At 39.7% G+C, this 17,240-nt stretch overlaps 1 protein-coding gene across 1 annotated transcript in view; it reads right to left on the bottom strand.

Annotated features, from left to right (window-relative positions):
* thsd7aa (thrombospondin, type I, domain containing 7Aa) overlaps nucleotides 1-17,240 on the bottom strand; it is a 133,317-nt gene that overhangs the window by 59,916 nt on the left and 56,161 nt on the right. Inside the window, exons 2-4 of the mRNA XM_069516457.1 lie at nucleotides 13,153-14,362; nucleotides 9,148-9,396; nucleotides 5,167-5,348 (exon numbers count right to left, since the gene is read on the bottom strand). Of these exons, the coding sequence (XP_069372558.1) occupies nucleotides 5,167-5,348; nucleotides 9,148-9,396; nucleotides 13,153-14,362 (1,641 nt within the window). The remainder of the gene's footprint in view (nucleotides 1-5,166; nucleotides 5,349-9,147; nucleotides 9,397-13,152; nucleotides 14,363-17,240) is intronic.

Genomic DNA, 17,240 nt, shown 5'->3' with positions numbered 1-17,240 from the left:
CATATTGTGAATAAATCTCATCAGGAACAAGCAGGAATATGGGGTGGTAGCAGCTTCTGGGAATAATGAGTGTTCTGAGACATTACTGCCACACTATCCTATCTCAGTCTGATCATCCTTGAAAGCAAAATGATAAAATTACATCAGGGTAATTCCTCCATTCATCACAATGAAATCAACCACTGCATGCTCTGATACGAGAACTAGAAAGTGATACAGTTGCTGTGGTCTTGATAAGAGCTTTCACACATGAAGAGACATTCAGAAGCAGAGTGCTGCTGCTGACACTGGCTGAAGATGTATTTCCTCTATTGACTTCATGTGCTCTCAAAGGCAAAGGCAGTGGTCATCCAACTGCTCTCATGTGCTTTCTTTCTCCAAGTAGTTGTCACTTTTTCCTCCTGTCTATCTTCTGGCAATTTTAGATTGATATATGTGCCATTACACCTTGTTCTTACTTATTAACATTTCTTAAAATACTGTGGCAGTTCCATTGTTCTGATAATTTGTACCGTTATTTTGTAACCACACATCTCATAATCTAGCTTTCCACCAATGAGCAGTCAGGTTTCATGTTCAGAAAAAAAAGCGAGGCTCAACTTAAACAGTACAAAATCTCATATCCACAGCCCCTCAGTGACTTAGAGTAGCAAACAGTTCTTATTATATTTACAGCTAAATAAATACATACAATTTGAATAATTATCCATATACACAACCTTTTTTTGGATTTGAGAATAAATTAAATACAATAAATTAATTAATTAAATGATTCAAATAATTATAGTTGAACCTATAATCTCTGTCTATGTAGAATCATCCGATACAGTATTTAGTCTGGCAATGAGGCGCTCTCTTTTCACACTTTGCCACACGGATGGCTCTCAGATTCCATTCGTTAATATCATGATATTTCTATCTGGCATCAAAGTTCTCACTTGTCAATTGGCAAATTTTGGAAGAAAAATATATCCACCTGCCATCGTTGGGCTCAAATCAACAAACACAGCAGTCTTCTGACTTCAGTGGTACAGCCTGAGACAAAAAAGTCAAATTAAACTGAGCGGGTCCCCATGGAGCGGACTACCTTCAGTTGTACATTCATTTGTATGTAATTATTCACTCCTCCTTCTGTGGGCCTAAATCAAAGCACACTCGTCCTGGCTTCTTCTCCCTGACTTCACCTACATCTTAAAACATTATTGTTTCATGTTTTCTACATGAGCAGATGTTGAAGGGTATCCACGTTCCTTAGCAGATGATATCATTCACAAGAGCTGCACATCAAATACTAATTCACTCACTTGGTTCTGTTCTACTGTAAAACACAGCAGTTGTATACACGATTATATCTTCTGGATTGTAGATAAATGATGGAAATAATCAAGTCTGAAATCATTGATGATATAAAAATGATCAGGTTCCAGGTAAATAAGAACAACCAGGTTATTTCCCCCTTATCTTGGTTTAGTGCTACCTGAGAGTGGAATACTGGTGTTAACCACAGCAAATACAGATATATCTGCAGTGCTTTGCTCACCAAATACAACCTCTGATGTGAGGGAATTAGGTGTAGCTAACACAGGAACCACTTAAAAAAAAGGGCAACAAGGAAATGTGGAAATGAATATGTGGGTTGGATAAAGACTCTCATTTACATCATCCAAGTTGAGGGGAAGCTAAAATTATACATGACATTAACACACAACAAAGACAGGGGGAGAAGAGGGAGGAGGTGTGATGCTGGGTAAAGCCTCTTCACACGTTCCAATTTTCTTTCTCCTCAGTTTTTCTCTGCCTGCTGCTGTCCTTTTGTTAGTCACACACCTGAAAGCCAAATCTGGTAACTGTCATAATACCTTCATTAACGTCCCCCTTCAAGCCAAAAAACACTCTCCATAACAATTACATGCTAACATGCAGGCAGGGGCAGCGTGGCTGGGGGTGCAGCCACTATTTCCTATCTCATCCTGACAATATGTAGCGGTATGGTGGAAATTGCAAGGTTTGCCGCAGAACTGGCAGTGTGCAGTCGTGATGCTGAAAGATGAAAGCACGTGGTCTGATCTGAATAATTTCTAGCAAACAGACGCCAGTTCAGCCTCCCCAAGCCAGACGGGCTGAGACTTATTGTGCCGGTGCCGATGTGCGCTCAGTAATGACACCAAATTTACATGAAAGCTCATATTTCATCTGCTATCATCTCTGTGTGGCTTATGCACATACGTTCACATTCATTTTCATATAGCTTAGTCCCAGATTTAATATCTAGAGGGAAACCACTTTAATTCTCATCTCTGCTTCACACATGGCTGATAGGGGGAGGACTCAGTGACTGTGTGCAGGGCTGGAACAGAAGTCATGACTTCAGTGTGTGTGTGTGTGTGAAGGAACCTCATGCCTAAAAGCTCATTTTGTCATCTCATAAGCAAGGGGATATATAAAAGTACAAAGTGTAATGAAAACAATAATTTCCCAATATGGGATCAATAAAGTACATCTATCTGTACATCCATCCATCTAAAACTAAACAGATAAAATAAAGAATAGAATAACAATGTTTAAACATTATAATAAAAATACTAGTTTATACAGGCGAGTTTTGAAAATCAGAGACACTCATTCTGCTGATCTGATGTTGAGAGTTTGTTCCACAGTGTAGAAGCTACATCCATAAAAGCATAAAAACCCTTTGTTTTAAACCCGGATTGTGAGGCTGTTGATTATCCAATCTCCAGGGTCTCAGAGCAGAGTAAGGGGTGAAATGTTTTGAAATATAAAGCCAGACTATGCAGTGAAGTGGCCAATACAATAACTAACTGAATACTGCAGTGGATGGGGAGCCAGCTCAGCTCGGACTGAAGTGATGTGTTATTCATATGGAGTGACAAGTATCAGAACCTGTCGATCCTCATCATTGGCTTTGCTTAAAGTATTTACAGTCCCATAAAAATACTTATATACTACTACTTATATGTCTGCAATATGTCATGCAGTGGAATGCAATGCAATTATCTTCTTTTTCACTTCTTAGTCTTTGTGAATCTGTTGTGGCTGCACAATATTAGGAAAACATGAGATAACGTTGCTGAATGTTGCAATGACGATATAACTTGCAATAGATGCAAACAGATGCTAAAGTATCCAGTGTTAAGTCTTTCTGCTATGAGTTTGCTGCTAACATAGACCCCATATAGTGAGTAGCCTATGCAGACACTGAAAACAAAAGCATTACTTCCATTCCATGGTTTTATTTAAAAGATTCCACCTGGCTAAGGATGCAAGGACCATGGACAGCTCCAAAGCCCAAGGGAGAAGGCGCACAGCCCGGCCACAGCACCACCGGTCCATGGCAGACATCCACACAGCCATGCACAGTTCCATAAGTCAGCTCACAGTGATCATTTGGGGTCTTTCACACACATTTGGGCCGTAAAAAAGTTATGTTCTACAGTCTTTATTGGCTCTGTCAGTATGTTACTGCTTCTGGCTGTCTCTCTATCATTTGCACTGCGCACTGTGCCAACTGAATTGAGCCAAACCGAGCGCGCCGCCATCTCCTCCAGCTCCATACATTAAAGTTCTGTTGTTTTTACCCAGACTGAGTTTACACACGTATCCAATTACACTGTTTGTGTGTGTGTAAGTGTGTCAGCAGGAGAGAGAGAGAGAGAGCAAGTGGGATGGGCTGATGAATGCAAGCTGCTCTGGTGAAAGATTTAACTCATTTAAGAAAAGGATCAATCTATATGATGATCAGCGTTGATGTTGTGGGGTGTGTGTCAATGTGTGTGTCAGCATGAGAGACGAGCTGAGCACAGCTATGAGGAAAGATTTTACTCATCTAAGAAAAATATTGATCATGATGTGGTGATCAGTGTTGATCTTGTGGCTTCATTTCAAACAAATCAACGTTTAAACTGTCGTGAGGCAGAGATGTCAGCCGAGCCGGTGTCAAGTGTGTCTCTGTCTGTTTGCCAGTCAGTGCCACATGGAAGGGAGAGAGACGGAGGGACAGAGAGAGAGAGAGAACCTTTAAATTCAGGGACTATCATACAGACACTACGCATTTAGGTTATAGTAATCGACTGCTTATAATCACCAATTTGGCCTGGGACATATGTGATCCCCCACCCCCGCCTTATTTCAGCCAGAAAAACCTGCACATGATAATTATTCCGATCTTAACATAATATCCACCATCCACTCCATTGAGATAAATATATCTGTGTTAGTTCTGATGATGCGTTCTAATTTGACACCCAAAAGGCCAATAAATTGTTTGTTTGACAAAAACAACATTATTATTACTGCCATTATTAAAATTATTATGGATGTCAAGTTCTGTAAATTTGTCACAATTTCAGAGCAAACATATTGGTAGTAGTAAACAATTTATTAACATTTAAATAGCTATTAATCAAAATGAATAGACCTTTTATCAAGCTAGTCACCATAGTTCTGATTTCGTTGTCCGATTCTTTAATCAGCAAGCATTAGAAACATGTACTTTACAAAGCCATTGTTTTTGATTAATTATTTGCTAATTATTACAGCAAATACTAAACTAATCAAACAGATCTCCAAATAATATTGGACAAAATAACTTGCTAATGTGTGACGAATGTATGCCTGTGTTTGTCAAAGAGACCTGGTAAACAAGGAACATATACACAGATGGCTTCAGTTTGTAGCCAAAGCAACACCATTTGGAGAATCTTTTTATATGGCAAAGCAAAATGTGAGCCCTATAGCGTTAGTTGAGCATGTCATTTGGATGTATCTCCCTCCTTAACGTGGCATATCTAAACTGTAAGAAATGCCAAACTGCTCAACCTCAGACCTCTGACGGCCTCCTCAGAATCTATCCGTGAAAATCACAAACAGATGCAGCAACACACCGGTGGACACTTATGAAGACATAGAAACATTTTGGTGTATGAACCTTTTTTCTTTCATGTGTTTTTAAACATAGAAATCAATTTATTTAATTAACACTAGTTTTACTATATATTATATGATGCTAAACACAGGCAGGGACATTTATATTTGGTTAATTACGTCCAAAATGATGAATAAATGTATCATCTCAAAAGTCTGTTTGTATATAAAACCATAGTGAGTGGAGTAGTAGAGACACCATGGAAGATATGCTGCGAAATGTACCTTCTTTACTCCTGAGTGAGCTGAGGTTGGGTGGTGCATCAGTGCTGGTTTGGACACAGTAGACCTCCCGCGTCTGAATCCCGCCTCCACACAACCCTGTAAGGTTCACACGCCGACGGTCCTGTTGGCTGAGCAGCACATCCACCCTGCAATCCGTCCACTCTGTGGTCTTCCAGCTGTATCTGAGGCCAAAGGTGGAAACAAGAAGAGTTTGTATATAGTTTGTACTCCCCATACTATTATTATACTAGAATAGAGTAAAAATGGTCACATCTATTAATATATTTTCAAGTGTTGTGGATGAGAGAAAGACCAAAAGAGGAAGGGGAGGGAGATCTATCATCATGTGTTGAGTTGCTGCCACACAGACTATTGACTATTGGTATATTGGTGTGGTCCAAACACAATTCATATTGACCACAGGGGTATGTGAAGCTAATGCTGTCAGATATTAAGCTTCCTTTCCTGTGACTAATTCAATTTATAACTAAATCAATGGTTACATTTGGTATAATTGAAGCTTCTCAGGATCCAAACATCTGTATACATTTCAGTGTTCATGTGCATCTGGTTTTACCATCAAAACCACTTTGAATGTTATAATTTAATTTCAATGTGATATGGTCTTAACACTGCAGATATTAACAGATCTTAACAGATGCATTTATATATATATATATATATATATATATATATACTGTATGTGTATGTGTGTTTATGGTGATCCGACAAAATTTCCTATTGAGACAATGAAAATGTCCCTAAATTTGAAAGAAATAAAGATGTTAAGAATTTTCTCTCACAAATTTATTTTATGGAATCAAAAGAACTTTTTCAAGTTAAACTTTTCTTGATAAAAAGCCATTTATCAATGGCTAATTGGTTAAACACTAAACTGGCTGTGGCTTAAGGGCTTCAGTTGGTCTTCCTCTAACCAGAAGGTCGGCGGTTTGATCCCAGTCTTACTCACTCCACTTACCAAAGTGTTCTTGGGGTTGATACTCAACCCCAAATTGCTAGAAAAGTGCTATAAGACTAGAAAAGCGCTATATAAATACAGATCATTTACCACCTAGTTTCTTTTAATAACATGAAACGGAATGAGAAGTGTACACAGATTTACATATGTTGCATCAGGACATAAATTCAAATTGTGATTTTATTCCAAAAAGTGTGTTTGTTTGTGGCTCACAGTGCCGATGGCTTTTTGCGGGCACTGAATAGCATTGGTTGTGGCTGAGTGAATCGCAGTAGCAAACATTGTTAGATAGACTTTTTGTGTTGTTGACCTTAGATCTCTGTTTACACTGCACCTCAGGATTTGCAATTCATCCAGACTGTCCACTGAGTGCTCTCCAAGACTCAATTTTAAAGCAGAAAGGAGGTTGTTAATTGCATCGGCTATTCATACATGGGGTTTATGTGTGTGGTTACTGAAATGGCAGCAGTCTGCTTCAGCAATAAACCATTGCAGTTTCTACCCTGAGGTCAGAAACTGTAACCCCCTGCCTCCATCTCAACTGATAATGGAATTCATTTGAGGTCGCCAATGAAAGGCTCCATATTCATGAGCGAGGTCTCTGTGTGTCTCTCAGAACTGCTGCGGGACAATGAGGCCCCTGGGAAAGCATTGCATCTTGGTGCTTTAAGTTGCACAGATGGGGTCACTCAGACAGAGCAGGTCTTCAGCAGTATGGACAGAAGTGCTGCTTCTCTTTCTGCTGTCAAAGAGAAGACAGCAGGAGTTGACGGACATTGATTTCCTGTTATAAATGGGTTATAGAGTTGAAGTGAAACCAGAACTTATAGATTCTGTTCCAGGGGTCAGAAAACCTCATTCAAATTGGCATTGATGTTTATTTATGCCAAACAAATGTGTTACACATATTCTTACTCTGTGGTTTGTCATGCAGGTTACTCCACTTTCAATATTTTAATGTAACAATTTATTGATCTTTATTTAGAGGTCTTGGCCTTTTACAAACACCATCTGTTACTCGTCAACATCACTAGAAGTAGTATTGTAATGGAGAGCTTAAATTCTAGGCACTGTTAGCCCAACGACATTTTTTAGAAATTCTATCATTTGCCCTTATTCTTTACAAAATGATTGCCGAATAAAATTGTTATTTAAATTAATATCCAACCAATATTTCCATGAACATATGTTATTGTATATTGTTATGTATTCATCTTCTGTCATAATTTTTAATAATCCAGAAATATGGGATTCTCTTTAGCTAATGGATGTTTTTATAGACCAGCCTTGGAAACGGTCTTCTTGCATGGTGGATAATGCACAGAAAGTCAAAACAAAGAGACCTTGTTTCGTTAACTGCCATATGTCCAAAGAATGTTCATACCACATGTTTTAATCAGAAACGGTTTAATTTGGAATAAGGTCAAATCCATAACATCCAAACTAGGCTGTTAAGCCTAAGTCAAATTCAGAATATTGTCACATAAAATAACTGTGGCATGTCGGTGTGCATGTAAACATGTTGAGTCAGTTGGCCTGGAAATATATGTAGCATCAGGGCTTTGTCTTTCTTCATAAACCATCATTGCAGTACAAATGATCAAAGCCCAATTTAACAACTTTACCTCTGGAAATGATCACATCATTTCATCCACTTTTCACAGCTAATGAACCTGACCTGAGGAGGAACTTAAAGGGTAATTGGCGGATGTGTCAGGATGGGACACCTCGTGGAGTAAGAGACAAAAGCCAGACATGGCAGCGGCTTCCTCTCAGACAATCCATTTGTCTAATCCTGCTGGCACAGAGCCAGACACAAACCACTGCACAGTTTACCCAACAATAGGTATCCTCAAAGACAGCTTTGTATATAGTTCAAGTTACTTGCTAATATAACCACTAATATCCTGAATAAAATGTAAGTGACATCATCTGCTTTAAAGCTAGGCTCTCTGGTAATGTCATGCTATGACAAGTAAGATGACATGAAATAAGAAAAAGATAGAAAGCTCAATGGTCCATACCAACTGTGATACAAATTATTAAAGTCAATACAAAGTCTAGAATAAGCATAACATTCAATCTCTTGTGCCAGGCGATGTAAATACTAACAAAAACTCACATCTATCACCAGAGCAAAAAAATGTGTGTGTGCGAAGCGATGTCACAAAAGCCAATTTGCATCAAGAATGAAACTCATTGTACTCAGGTCCAGGCACCAACCCAAGCTAGCAGGTCATCAAACTGACCAATGTTCAGGCTCAGGTTCTATTGGTCATCCAGACTAAGCTCCTGCAGAAGACTGTGAAATTCCCTGAACTATGTGCTCATCTGGATGTTCTTGTGAATCCACACATAACGCTGCTGGCTTCTCCGACATTTCCACAGAAGGTACAACGCAGCAACTCATCGATACGCGATATACAAAAAATTTGGTTTGTGTTCGGTGTGAACTCACAATAAAAGAGTAGTTAAGCTAATAGCTCTGTGAGGCTGCGCTAAATGCAAGCAATGCAATCATGTCAGCATTGCTCATAATGACAAGCTGAGAGTTTCACCTGGAGGACTGTTTCCGTTAGAAGCAGAGTGATATAATGCCGTTCATATGCATAAGTTTGAAAATCATTGAAGATGCATTCTAAAGACTCTTCAGTTAATGGGAAGATTGTTCACACAGTGGCCAATTTCTTTCAGGACAAATTTATAGCATCACAAACTCAAATTTGTCTAATTTAATTTAACTGACAAAAGGGAAATGTTAATATAAATAGGTAACATGGCAGACATGATGATCATCTTTTAGAGGTGCAAATCAAATTCAGTGCAGAATACCTAAGCCTCCCATCTCCAATCTGAATACTCCCAGCCAACACAGCAGCATGTATCCATGTCTGAGTTCATGTTGAGTTACACTGTTCAATAAATCAGTAATATTTATTCATATCACCACAAGCACTTGTCCTTTAATTATATTCCTTTCTCTATTCTTGTCCTGTACTTACACAATGCAGGGTGGCACTTCATCTCCCTGGGGGCTGCAGGGCTCCTTCTCCTCAAGCTCCGGGCAATCTCCTCCTCCACCAATTGGGAACTGGCTCACTTTTCGGGTACGTGTACGTTCGCCCTTGGTGCCGTTGGGGTCATAGCACTTCTTGGAGCACGCTGACCACTCTGACCATTCAGTAACATCGCAGTCTTTGGTCATGACGCAGGCCTGGAAGTTCACTGGTAATGTCTCCTGAGAGCACAGGCTGTACATGATGAAAACAAAGATACCATTAGTCAAGATGGAACTACAGCTGCTGTTGGTTCTACAACAATTTTGTAATTTTGCATGAAGTATTTGACTTGTAACAGTCTCCGAGTTCATTTAACTAAATTATGTGATTTTACTCATTGTAAGTGCCATTGGAACAAATGTGTCGGAAAAAACTAACTGTGCCATGCCCATTTAGGTATTGCAAATTGTTCAACTGTTAAAAATATGGTTAGTACTTTGCTATCTTGCTACATTATTTTTCATTGAATAAATAATGGCATGAAAAAGCTTAATTAAAAAACAGACAATACATAATAAAGATAGTTTAAATAGGAAGATGTAGATGCAACAGTAGATAATGAATGAACAACCCACAAACATAATGCCCCTGGTCACTGGCTGACACAGAGGCATAGAAAGGAGAGGGAGGCAGAGAGATACATTTGTCAAGTTGTGAAAAAATATCCCTCTACATTTTCAGAGTAGATCATTAAGACAACTGTTGTGGAGGGATTACACACAGGCTAGTGAAATGCAACTGTAGGTTCTTCAGCTTTTCTTTCTCTGACTCAGCCAATGTGATAAATGTGGTTTGAAAGTTGTTCGTTAAAAAACCCAAACAATTTGTTATCTGTTTCAGCAGCAGCTTCGCAGCAGCAAGGCTTTGTTTGATGATGGGATTTAGTTCGGAGTTGTAAGACTGTTTTTTTTTTCCTTGTGTTTTGCAGAAGCTCACTGGCCTACTGGGATAAAGACACACTGCATCTCTTTTCTGCTTCTTCTCCCCTTTTAGTCTCACCAGTTAAATTTTTTCTCAGTTTTCCTAAACTTCTGCAGGCTTTCTGAAAATGTGTGGACACATAAACTGTTTGCTCTTTCAGGTCTTTTTCTCTTTCTTGGTTTTTTGTGTTTTGTTTGAGTATTTTTTTCCAATCAGAGTTCTCCTGCATTCATTGAGTTTTTTTTCTCTCTGTAACATCCTGCTATGATAAAGCTAGAGCAGTGGTACAAGATGTAACAGTTTGTGCTTTGATGCAACTTGACTTTGCTTTTCTCCAACTCTAACGGCTGCAGTAGTCATTCACATTCTGTTATTATAATGAGAAAAACCGAGCCAACACAAAAGGAAATTGTGGAATTGAAAGTCAAAGACAACCCCACATTTCCATCCTGTTGTAGTGGATCATATAGAGGCAACAATAGTTTTTTAAATCCCACGATGGGAAAACATTATACTTAACTTTTCCTGAAGACTCAAGAAATTACTGGCAAAGAAGACCTTATGTCCTGTCCTTATGTGGAAAACAAAAACAAACAACAGTTTCTTCGAGAACTTACTTCCACACAAGGACAATCACTGCATGAAGTGGGCATAGTTGTTGCTTAAAGAAAGTTCCAAAATTATTTGTTCTTATTTGGAATTGTTCTATAGGGACAATGTGTAACTAGATACCAAGTGTACTGTAGCCACCAAAAGCTCCAGAGTAACTGTTGGTTTGTTGGGATTGGATTGATCAGTTTATTTGGTGTGTATGGTTTCAGAAAACATTCCTAACCTTTTCAATATTTGTCTATTATATTCTTATTCACTACCATCTCTCCATGCCTAACATACCTTCAGAAGTCTCTGCAGAGATGGGAGAACCTGCTATCGTTGAGTCAAAGTTCTTACATGCAGCCTTGTACAAGGCTTAAGACTGAGGCAATAGTTCACCTTTCAGTTAAGACCAACACTGGAGTATCCTCAGGACAACCCCAGAGAACATCTGTGAGAGATGGCAGTTCACTGTCACTTTCCATTCAATCTGATGGATCTTGAGAGGATGTGCCAGGTTTTACCATGTCCAAGTGGGCAAATATTGTAGAGAGCTTGCTAAGAGGGGGCAGTTAAATTAATTAAAATTTCATTTTAAATTTAAATTTAAAGTGTCCAAAGAGTGAAGGGGTCTGAATACTCTCTGAAGCCCATGGCCCATCGTTTGCAATATGGCCTCCTAGCAATTATGTTCTTTCTGTTAATGGTTCATGCATTGCCATAACAATACCACCTCTGTCTTTGCTTCTTACATGGTCAAAATACATCAGTGTCGAAGTTGGTGGACAAAGATCATTGTAAACATCATAGTAAACATCTGAAGCAGTTTGATTAGCTTCGTGCTTTTCAGGATCTTTTTACTCCACTATTGTCAAGAGACTGTGAACACAACAAAAACTCAAATCCTTTCTCCAACAAAAAACTCCAATTTTTTCTCCAACATAAAAGTTATTGTACTTTCATAATGATGCATGTATTTTACTTCCTTTTACAAAATATCAATTTAGTGTAGAAAAAAAAACATTCCTTTTAAAGAGATTGCAAATTTCTTAGGGGGAATTTGCAGTTCATCACAATATGAAAGCCTGGACACATTGTGGCAATTTTAGCCACCAAATAAAATTAGAATTGGTGTCTCCAACTGTTAATGAATTGTTTTGGGGCTTTGGCAAACATTAATATGGCCATCACTATCAAGTGTTGTCCCTTTGAAGCTTTCAGCCATCTCTGTATTCAGAATGTGGCTAGAACTGAGTGGAAATATTTGCCTCTCTTGTGGGTATTAATCTGTGTGAATCAAGCAAATATTATTACCATGCTTGACAACATAATATGATGAGTGGTACTTGTTTGAAGTTTAAGTGATGTATGATTTCTGACATTCTCCCTTGCATTAAAAGCAAAGGCATACCACAGGGGGCTTGATATTCTCAGGAAGTAATGGACCTTGCTCAGTGGCCTCTATTAGAGTAGCACAAGAACAGACAGACAGAATGAGGCCATTCATCCCTACAAAGAGCATAGCTCTCAGACACCTCATGGACATTGACCTCACTGGATAAGAGACTGTACATCTTTGGATGGACCTTACAGTTAAGCTTTGATTAATGCATCCATCGTTGGGAGAAGCTTTATGTATACTGGTGAAGTGGAATGGGCAAAATGATGTAGAACACTCACTAATTGACACTGACAGCAATTTTCTTCGCAACCTTTGGCATTTATTACTGTGGCCCTTAGAGTAGCAGTCCACTAATTAAACTTGAGCCTTCATGTGAGATTTTGGATGATCTCATTTTGCAGGGATAAAACTGATGGCTCGCATGCTTTAACAAAACACAGCAGATGTCTGAGGGTTATGAGCCTTGACACTTGAAACCAGTGAGCGCTAAAGCCAATGTATTCAACAGTAACATGCAATGTTCTGACAATGACCCACAAACATTTGTTTATCAAAGAATAAGATTTTTTGACTTAAATGTTTAATGAAATGTTTTTTTTTATAATTTGTGCCTAGGTTTTTAAGATAACTTCTCCCTATAATATTTGTAAAATACCAGCCCAAGATTTGGTTTTGGGGTGGGGCTTGTAGCATAACATTAAAACAGTGTCTAGTTTAGTACTGACAAGAGATGTCAAGAGAGAGAGAGATGAGGAAAAAAAGGTCCCCAGCCAAAGTTGGGCTTTGGATATTGCTTTGGCCAGTGCCTTGAATCCCTATACAATCAAGACATCCTGGAATGGTTAAGGTTAGGACACATTTGTGGCTATGGCACATAAGCTGTGGTTAAGCTTTTTATCGATTGGCGACCAATAACATTTGGTTAAGATTCATGAAAGACGTTTATTTTTAGTATCATTTGCATGTCTGTAACAGTGTGCTTGTTCCAGTCTATCAAAAGGTCCACTTTTGATTTTTTCAGTCATTCTTACCTCAGAGCTTCAACATCCCCACTCTTGTGGACACACGACACCTCTCGGGTCTGGTAGCCAACCTGCAGGTCCCAAAACTTTGCTCCAGGGCGGTTTTGACGGTTCTTGTTCCTCTTCTTCTTGATGAGTTCTCTCGTCTCAGGATCCTTTGACTTGCCCCTCTCCCTTAACCTCTCTCTGACTTTCTCTCTCATTTTCTCTCTTTTCTCCTTGTTTTTAGCCTTTTTCTGTCGTTTGGGCCTGTCTGCCTGTCGGGAAGGCCTGTCAGGTTTCCTGTTTGCTCTACTCAGTTTTCTGTTTGGTCTGGATGGTTTTTCACCATCTTTTGGCACTTTATCACCATCTTTGGACGATTTGTCTCCTTTGTGTTGTTTGTCACCCTCTCTGCTCTGCTTGTCCTCTCCTTTTGACTGTTTGTCAGTGTCACCAGACTGTAGGACACCCTCCCTGGACTGCTTGTCTCCCCCTCTGGATGGTTTTTCACTCCCTCTGGCCTTTTTGTCTCCTTTTTTGTCTCCCTCAAGTTTATCGGTTTCTCTGGATGGTTTGTCACTATCTCTGGGTAGTCCGGTAGCTTGTCTTGCTTGCCTTGGCAGTGGAACAGAGCAGGGCCCCCAAGGTCCCACCCTGAGACTATAGAGGCTCTCCTCCCCCTCACAGACCCCTGGCTGGCATGTCTGAAATTCAGTCAGGTTTGGGCAAGCTGCCCCGCCAAACAGTGGTGGAGCTAGAATAAAGCGGATCCGGTTCTGTAAGCCCATTCCACAGGTTTTTGAACAGAAAGTCCACGGGCTGAACTCAGACACCACACAGTCCCGAGGACAGGGTATTAAACAGGCCTGCTCTAGTCGTGGTTTAGGCTCAAAGTATTCACAGATTGCATCCTCTGCAGGCTCAGCATTCACTTTCTGGACACAGCCCACCTCACGGGTCTGGATGCCCTCCTCTCCTCGTGTGCACACAGCAGGACGCTGAACCCCAGCACTGCGCATGGACACTGGGACACACTGGTTCCAGGCACCCAGCTGCCAGTCGTACAAATCTTTGTGCCAGTCGCACACTCTGAAGCAGCTCTGCTGGTTGTCTGGCCGTTCTGTCTGATCACAGTTGGTGTGAAGAGTGGTCCAGCCTTCAGAATGGGCACACCATACCGCCCTGCTCTGGCTTCCTCCAGGACCACACTCGCTGCCCATACAGCGGCCCCATGGACCTGTAAACAGGAAGACAAGTGGTCATGTAAGTAAAAAAGATGAAGGATAGATGATGTCTGATTAGGAAAGACATTCACTTCACTCAGACGACTGAATTACAGTATATTATAGCATTGGTCTCACTCTTACTACTGTTTATTAGACTGTAGCCATACGTTTAACTGAGAACTGCATCAGCAGAACCATTAACATTAATCTCAAAATGCAAAAAAGGCAAGAACACCCTGACAATCAGGGATGTTCTACATCTACACTGAGACCCAAGTCATAAGTGGTACATACACAGCTCCCAGAGTGAATGAGACAGTGTCAACTGTATGAATGGAAAACCATGATCATTATAAACTAGAATTGGACACTGAACTTGAAAACTCACGCTTTTCATCAGAAATTCCATCAATAGGAGATACGTAATTTTATCAAATGTTTAACTTTCATGGTTAGCCTTAAATGAACCATTTCATTGAAAACCATTTATTCTCTGTCATTAAGAAAAGATAAGATAATCTTTTATTAGTCCCACAAGGGTGAAATTACCCACTGATGGCAAAAAAGCCCATGAAAACAAAATGTTTTATTCCACCCAAAAGCACAAATTTACATTTCTTAAGTGCTTTCAAAGAAACGACTGCCTTTCTGCATTGAGCATTTGATACTTAAATGCTTCCAAGTGCAATAATGATGTCCTGAGAAATACACACTGCTAAATCACTCTCTGTCAATAGTGATTGCACTTCCAGTGGATTTATGAGAATGCAATTAAAGGTCTAAGTAAACACTGACATTCAGCACAAAGCCCCTATTAGCAGATGCAGAGTCAGAGCAGCCTAAGACTCAATCAGTACAGGAGCAACATAAAAATGTGTTAACATGTGGAAGATGAAAATTCATGTATGGTGTTACAATACAGGGAACCTGTATCCAGACATAGTAAATTACTGATTTTAACCACCAATTCTGTGTAACCAATGCCAGTGTATGTTTTTTGTGAACAGACATAGAAAAGATACAGACGATAGCAGAAGGGATTCTTTTGTGATACAGCCTCCTCTGTTTACTTGTGAATAAATACACTGTGGTATCTACATAGCGGGTTTTATGATTACAATTAAGCAGAGCTTTTTTATACTAGCACTAATAAACAAATGATCACTTGGCATTATTCACTCTCTAAAGAATAAAGCACACCTAAAGCAACTGATCAAAATGTGAAACAATGTCTCATCCTCCCCCACATTGTTATTTTGACGTTGAGCTTACTGGGAAATTCTGAAAAAGAACAAAACAGTGAGAAATAAAGTAAAACACAACATAAAAGCAAAAGCCATGTTTTCTGAATACACAAGCAGACAACAGATTCCATATCATCCCCTCAGTCATTCAGGGCCTTCCTGTGTCAGACAGATGGAGTTGCTGTTTGTGAGGGAAACCCTGGCTGATCAATTGCCTCTCTATCACAGGGCAGAAATTGATCCTTTGTTATCAGCAGCAACAGAGTCCAACAGGGAAAACAACGGGGGTTCTGGTGACCTGACTCCAGGGTTTTACTCCTATATTTGACTGAGGAGAGTGAGAGCTGATGCCAAAACAGTTACTGCTGGCAGAGAATATCACTGGATCACCACAAAATTGGCCAAAACAAGAAAACTGACAAATGAAAAATGGAACATTTGAATTAGGCTTGTGTACCTCCATACTACAAATGTTACATTGGTTTACATTTACATCTTCTCATTTAGGATACATCTTTATCTCAAGCAATGTACCATAGGGGACAACATTAAAGCCTGAATCTATTCAACAAGACAAACTGAGGGGAATCAGTTAAAGAGGTGAAATGAAATAAGTGCTTGTGGCTTGTTAGGCTGTTCGAAGTGTTTGGAGAGGAGGTCCTTTCAGAGAAGAAGTCATTCAGGGTAGAGTAGAACGTACCCCTGCTCAGTTTCAATTCATGAATATGTTGAACATGACTGCAACAGATTTAAAATATATTTTATCAAATTGCTGTTAAGACATTTCTCTGAACCAAAAATGTCAACCTGTCTGTAGCACTAGACAAAATCTAATCAAAGTCAACATGTCACAACCTATGGGAGGCATGAATGCTTTGAAGTAGAAGACGTCGACATAATTAATTGAAGATGAGAAAACTTGCACAGTCTAAAGGCATCCATTAAAAGCAACCACTTTCACCAAAAAACAAAACTGCAATGCACATTTGATCAAATTGAAAGTAATTTGCACAAGCTCTAACTGTCTACTAGGTAATGAGTCAGGCTCTATTAACCACTGCTTTATAGTTTCACTCAATAGAGCTGAGATACGATACAATGAAAATGTCAACAGAAAAACCAAATTAAATTAGCATACAGCTGTAGGAGGAGGGTCTGGATCAATACAGATCAATAGTAGAAGCAACCTAAACCCAAATCTGTAGTCACAGAAGGGACATGTCTCACACAGCTCCCATTATCCTGAAATAATAGGAAAATACAGTTCCCAGGGACTTTCCTTCCCGAAAATTAGGCGGGGGTGGTACTGAGCCATCAGACCGGGAATTGGGGGGGTACCAGGCACAAGATACCCAGGTAGCCACCACTTACAGTGTTCATTTTGGGTCCTCCTCTCTGTGTCTCTCACATTTGTGCACTGTCAACCAAATTAAGCCAAACTGATCACGCCCCCGCCATCTCCTCCGGCTCTCCATACATTGTCCAAGTTTACAAATGGTGTTGTTTTTACCCAGTCTGAGTTTGCAGACGTGAGCAGCAGAGTCAGTGCGTGTGCCGCCCACTACCATACAGAAGCTACACAATTCGGCTATAGTATTCAGTGCCTGTAGTGAAACCTAATCACTGTACTAGAATGTTGTCGGGA

Source organism: Paralichthys olivaceus, chromosome 20, assembly GCF_024713975.1.
Source record: "Paralichthys olivaceus isolate ysfri-2021 chromosome 20, ASM2471397v2, whole genome shotgun sequence".
Taxonomy (NCBI): domain Eukaryota; kingdom Metazoa; phylum Chordata; class Actinopteri; order Pleuronectiformes; family Paralichthyidae; genus Paralichthys; species Paralichthys olivaceus.
Note: the sequence above shows the minus strand (reverse complement) of the source record. Positions and strands in the feature narration are given on the sequence as shown.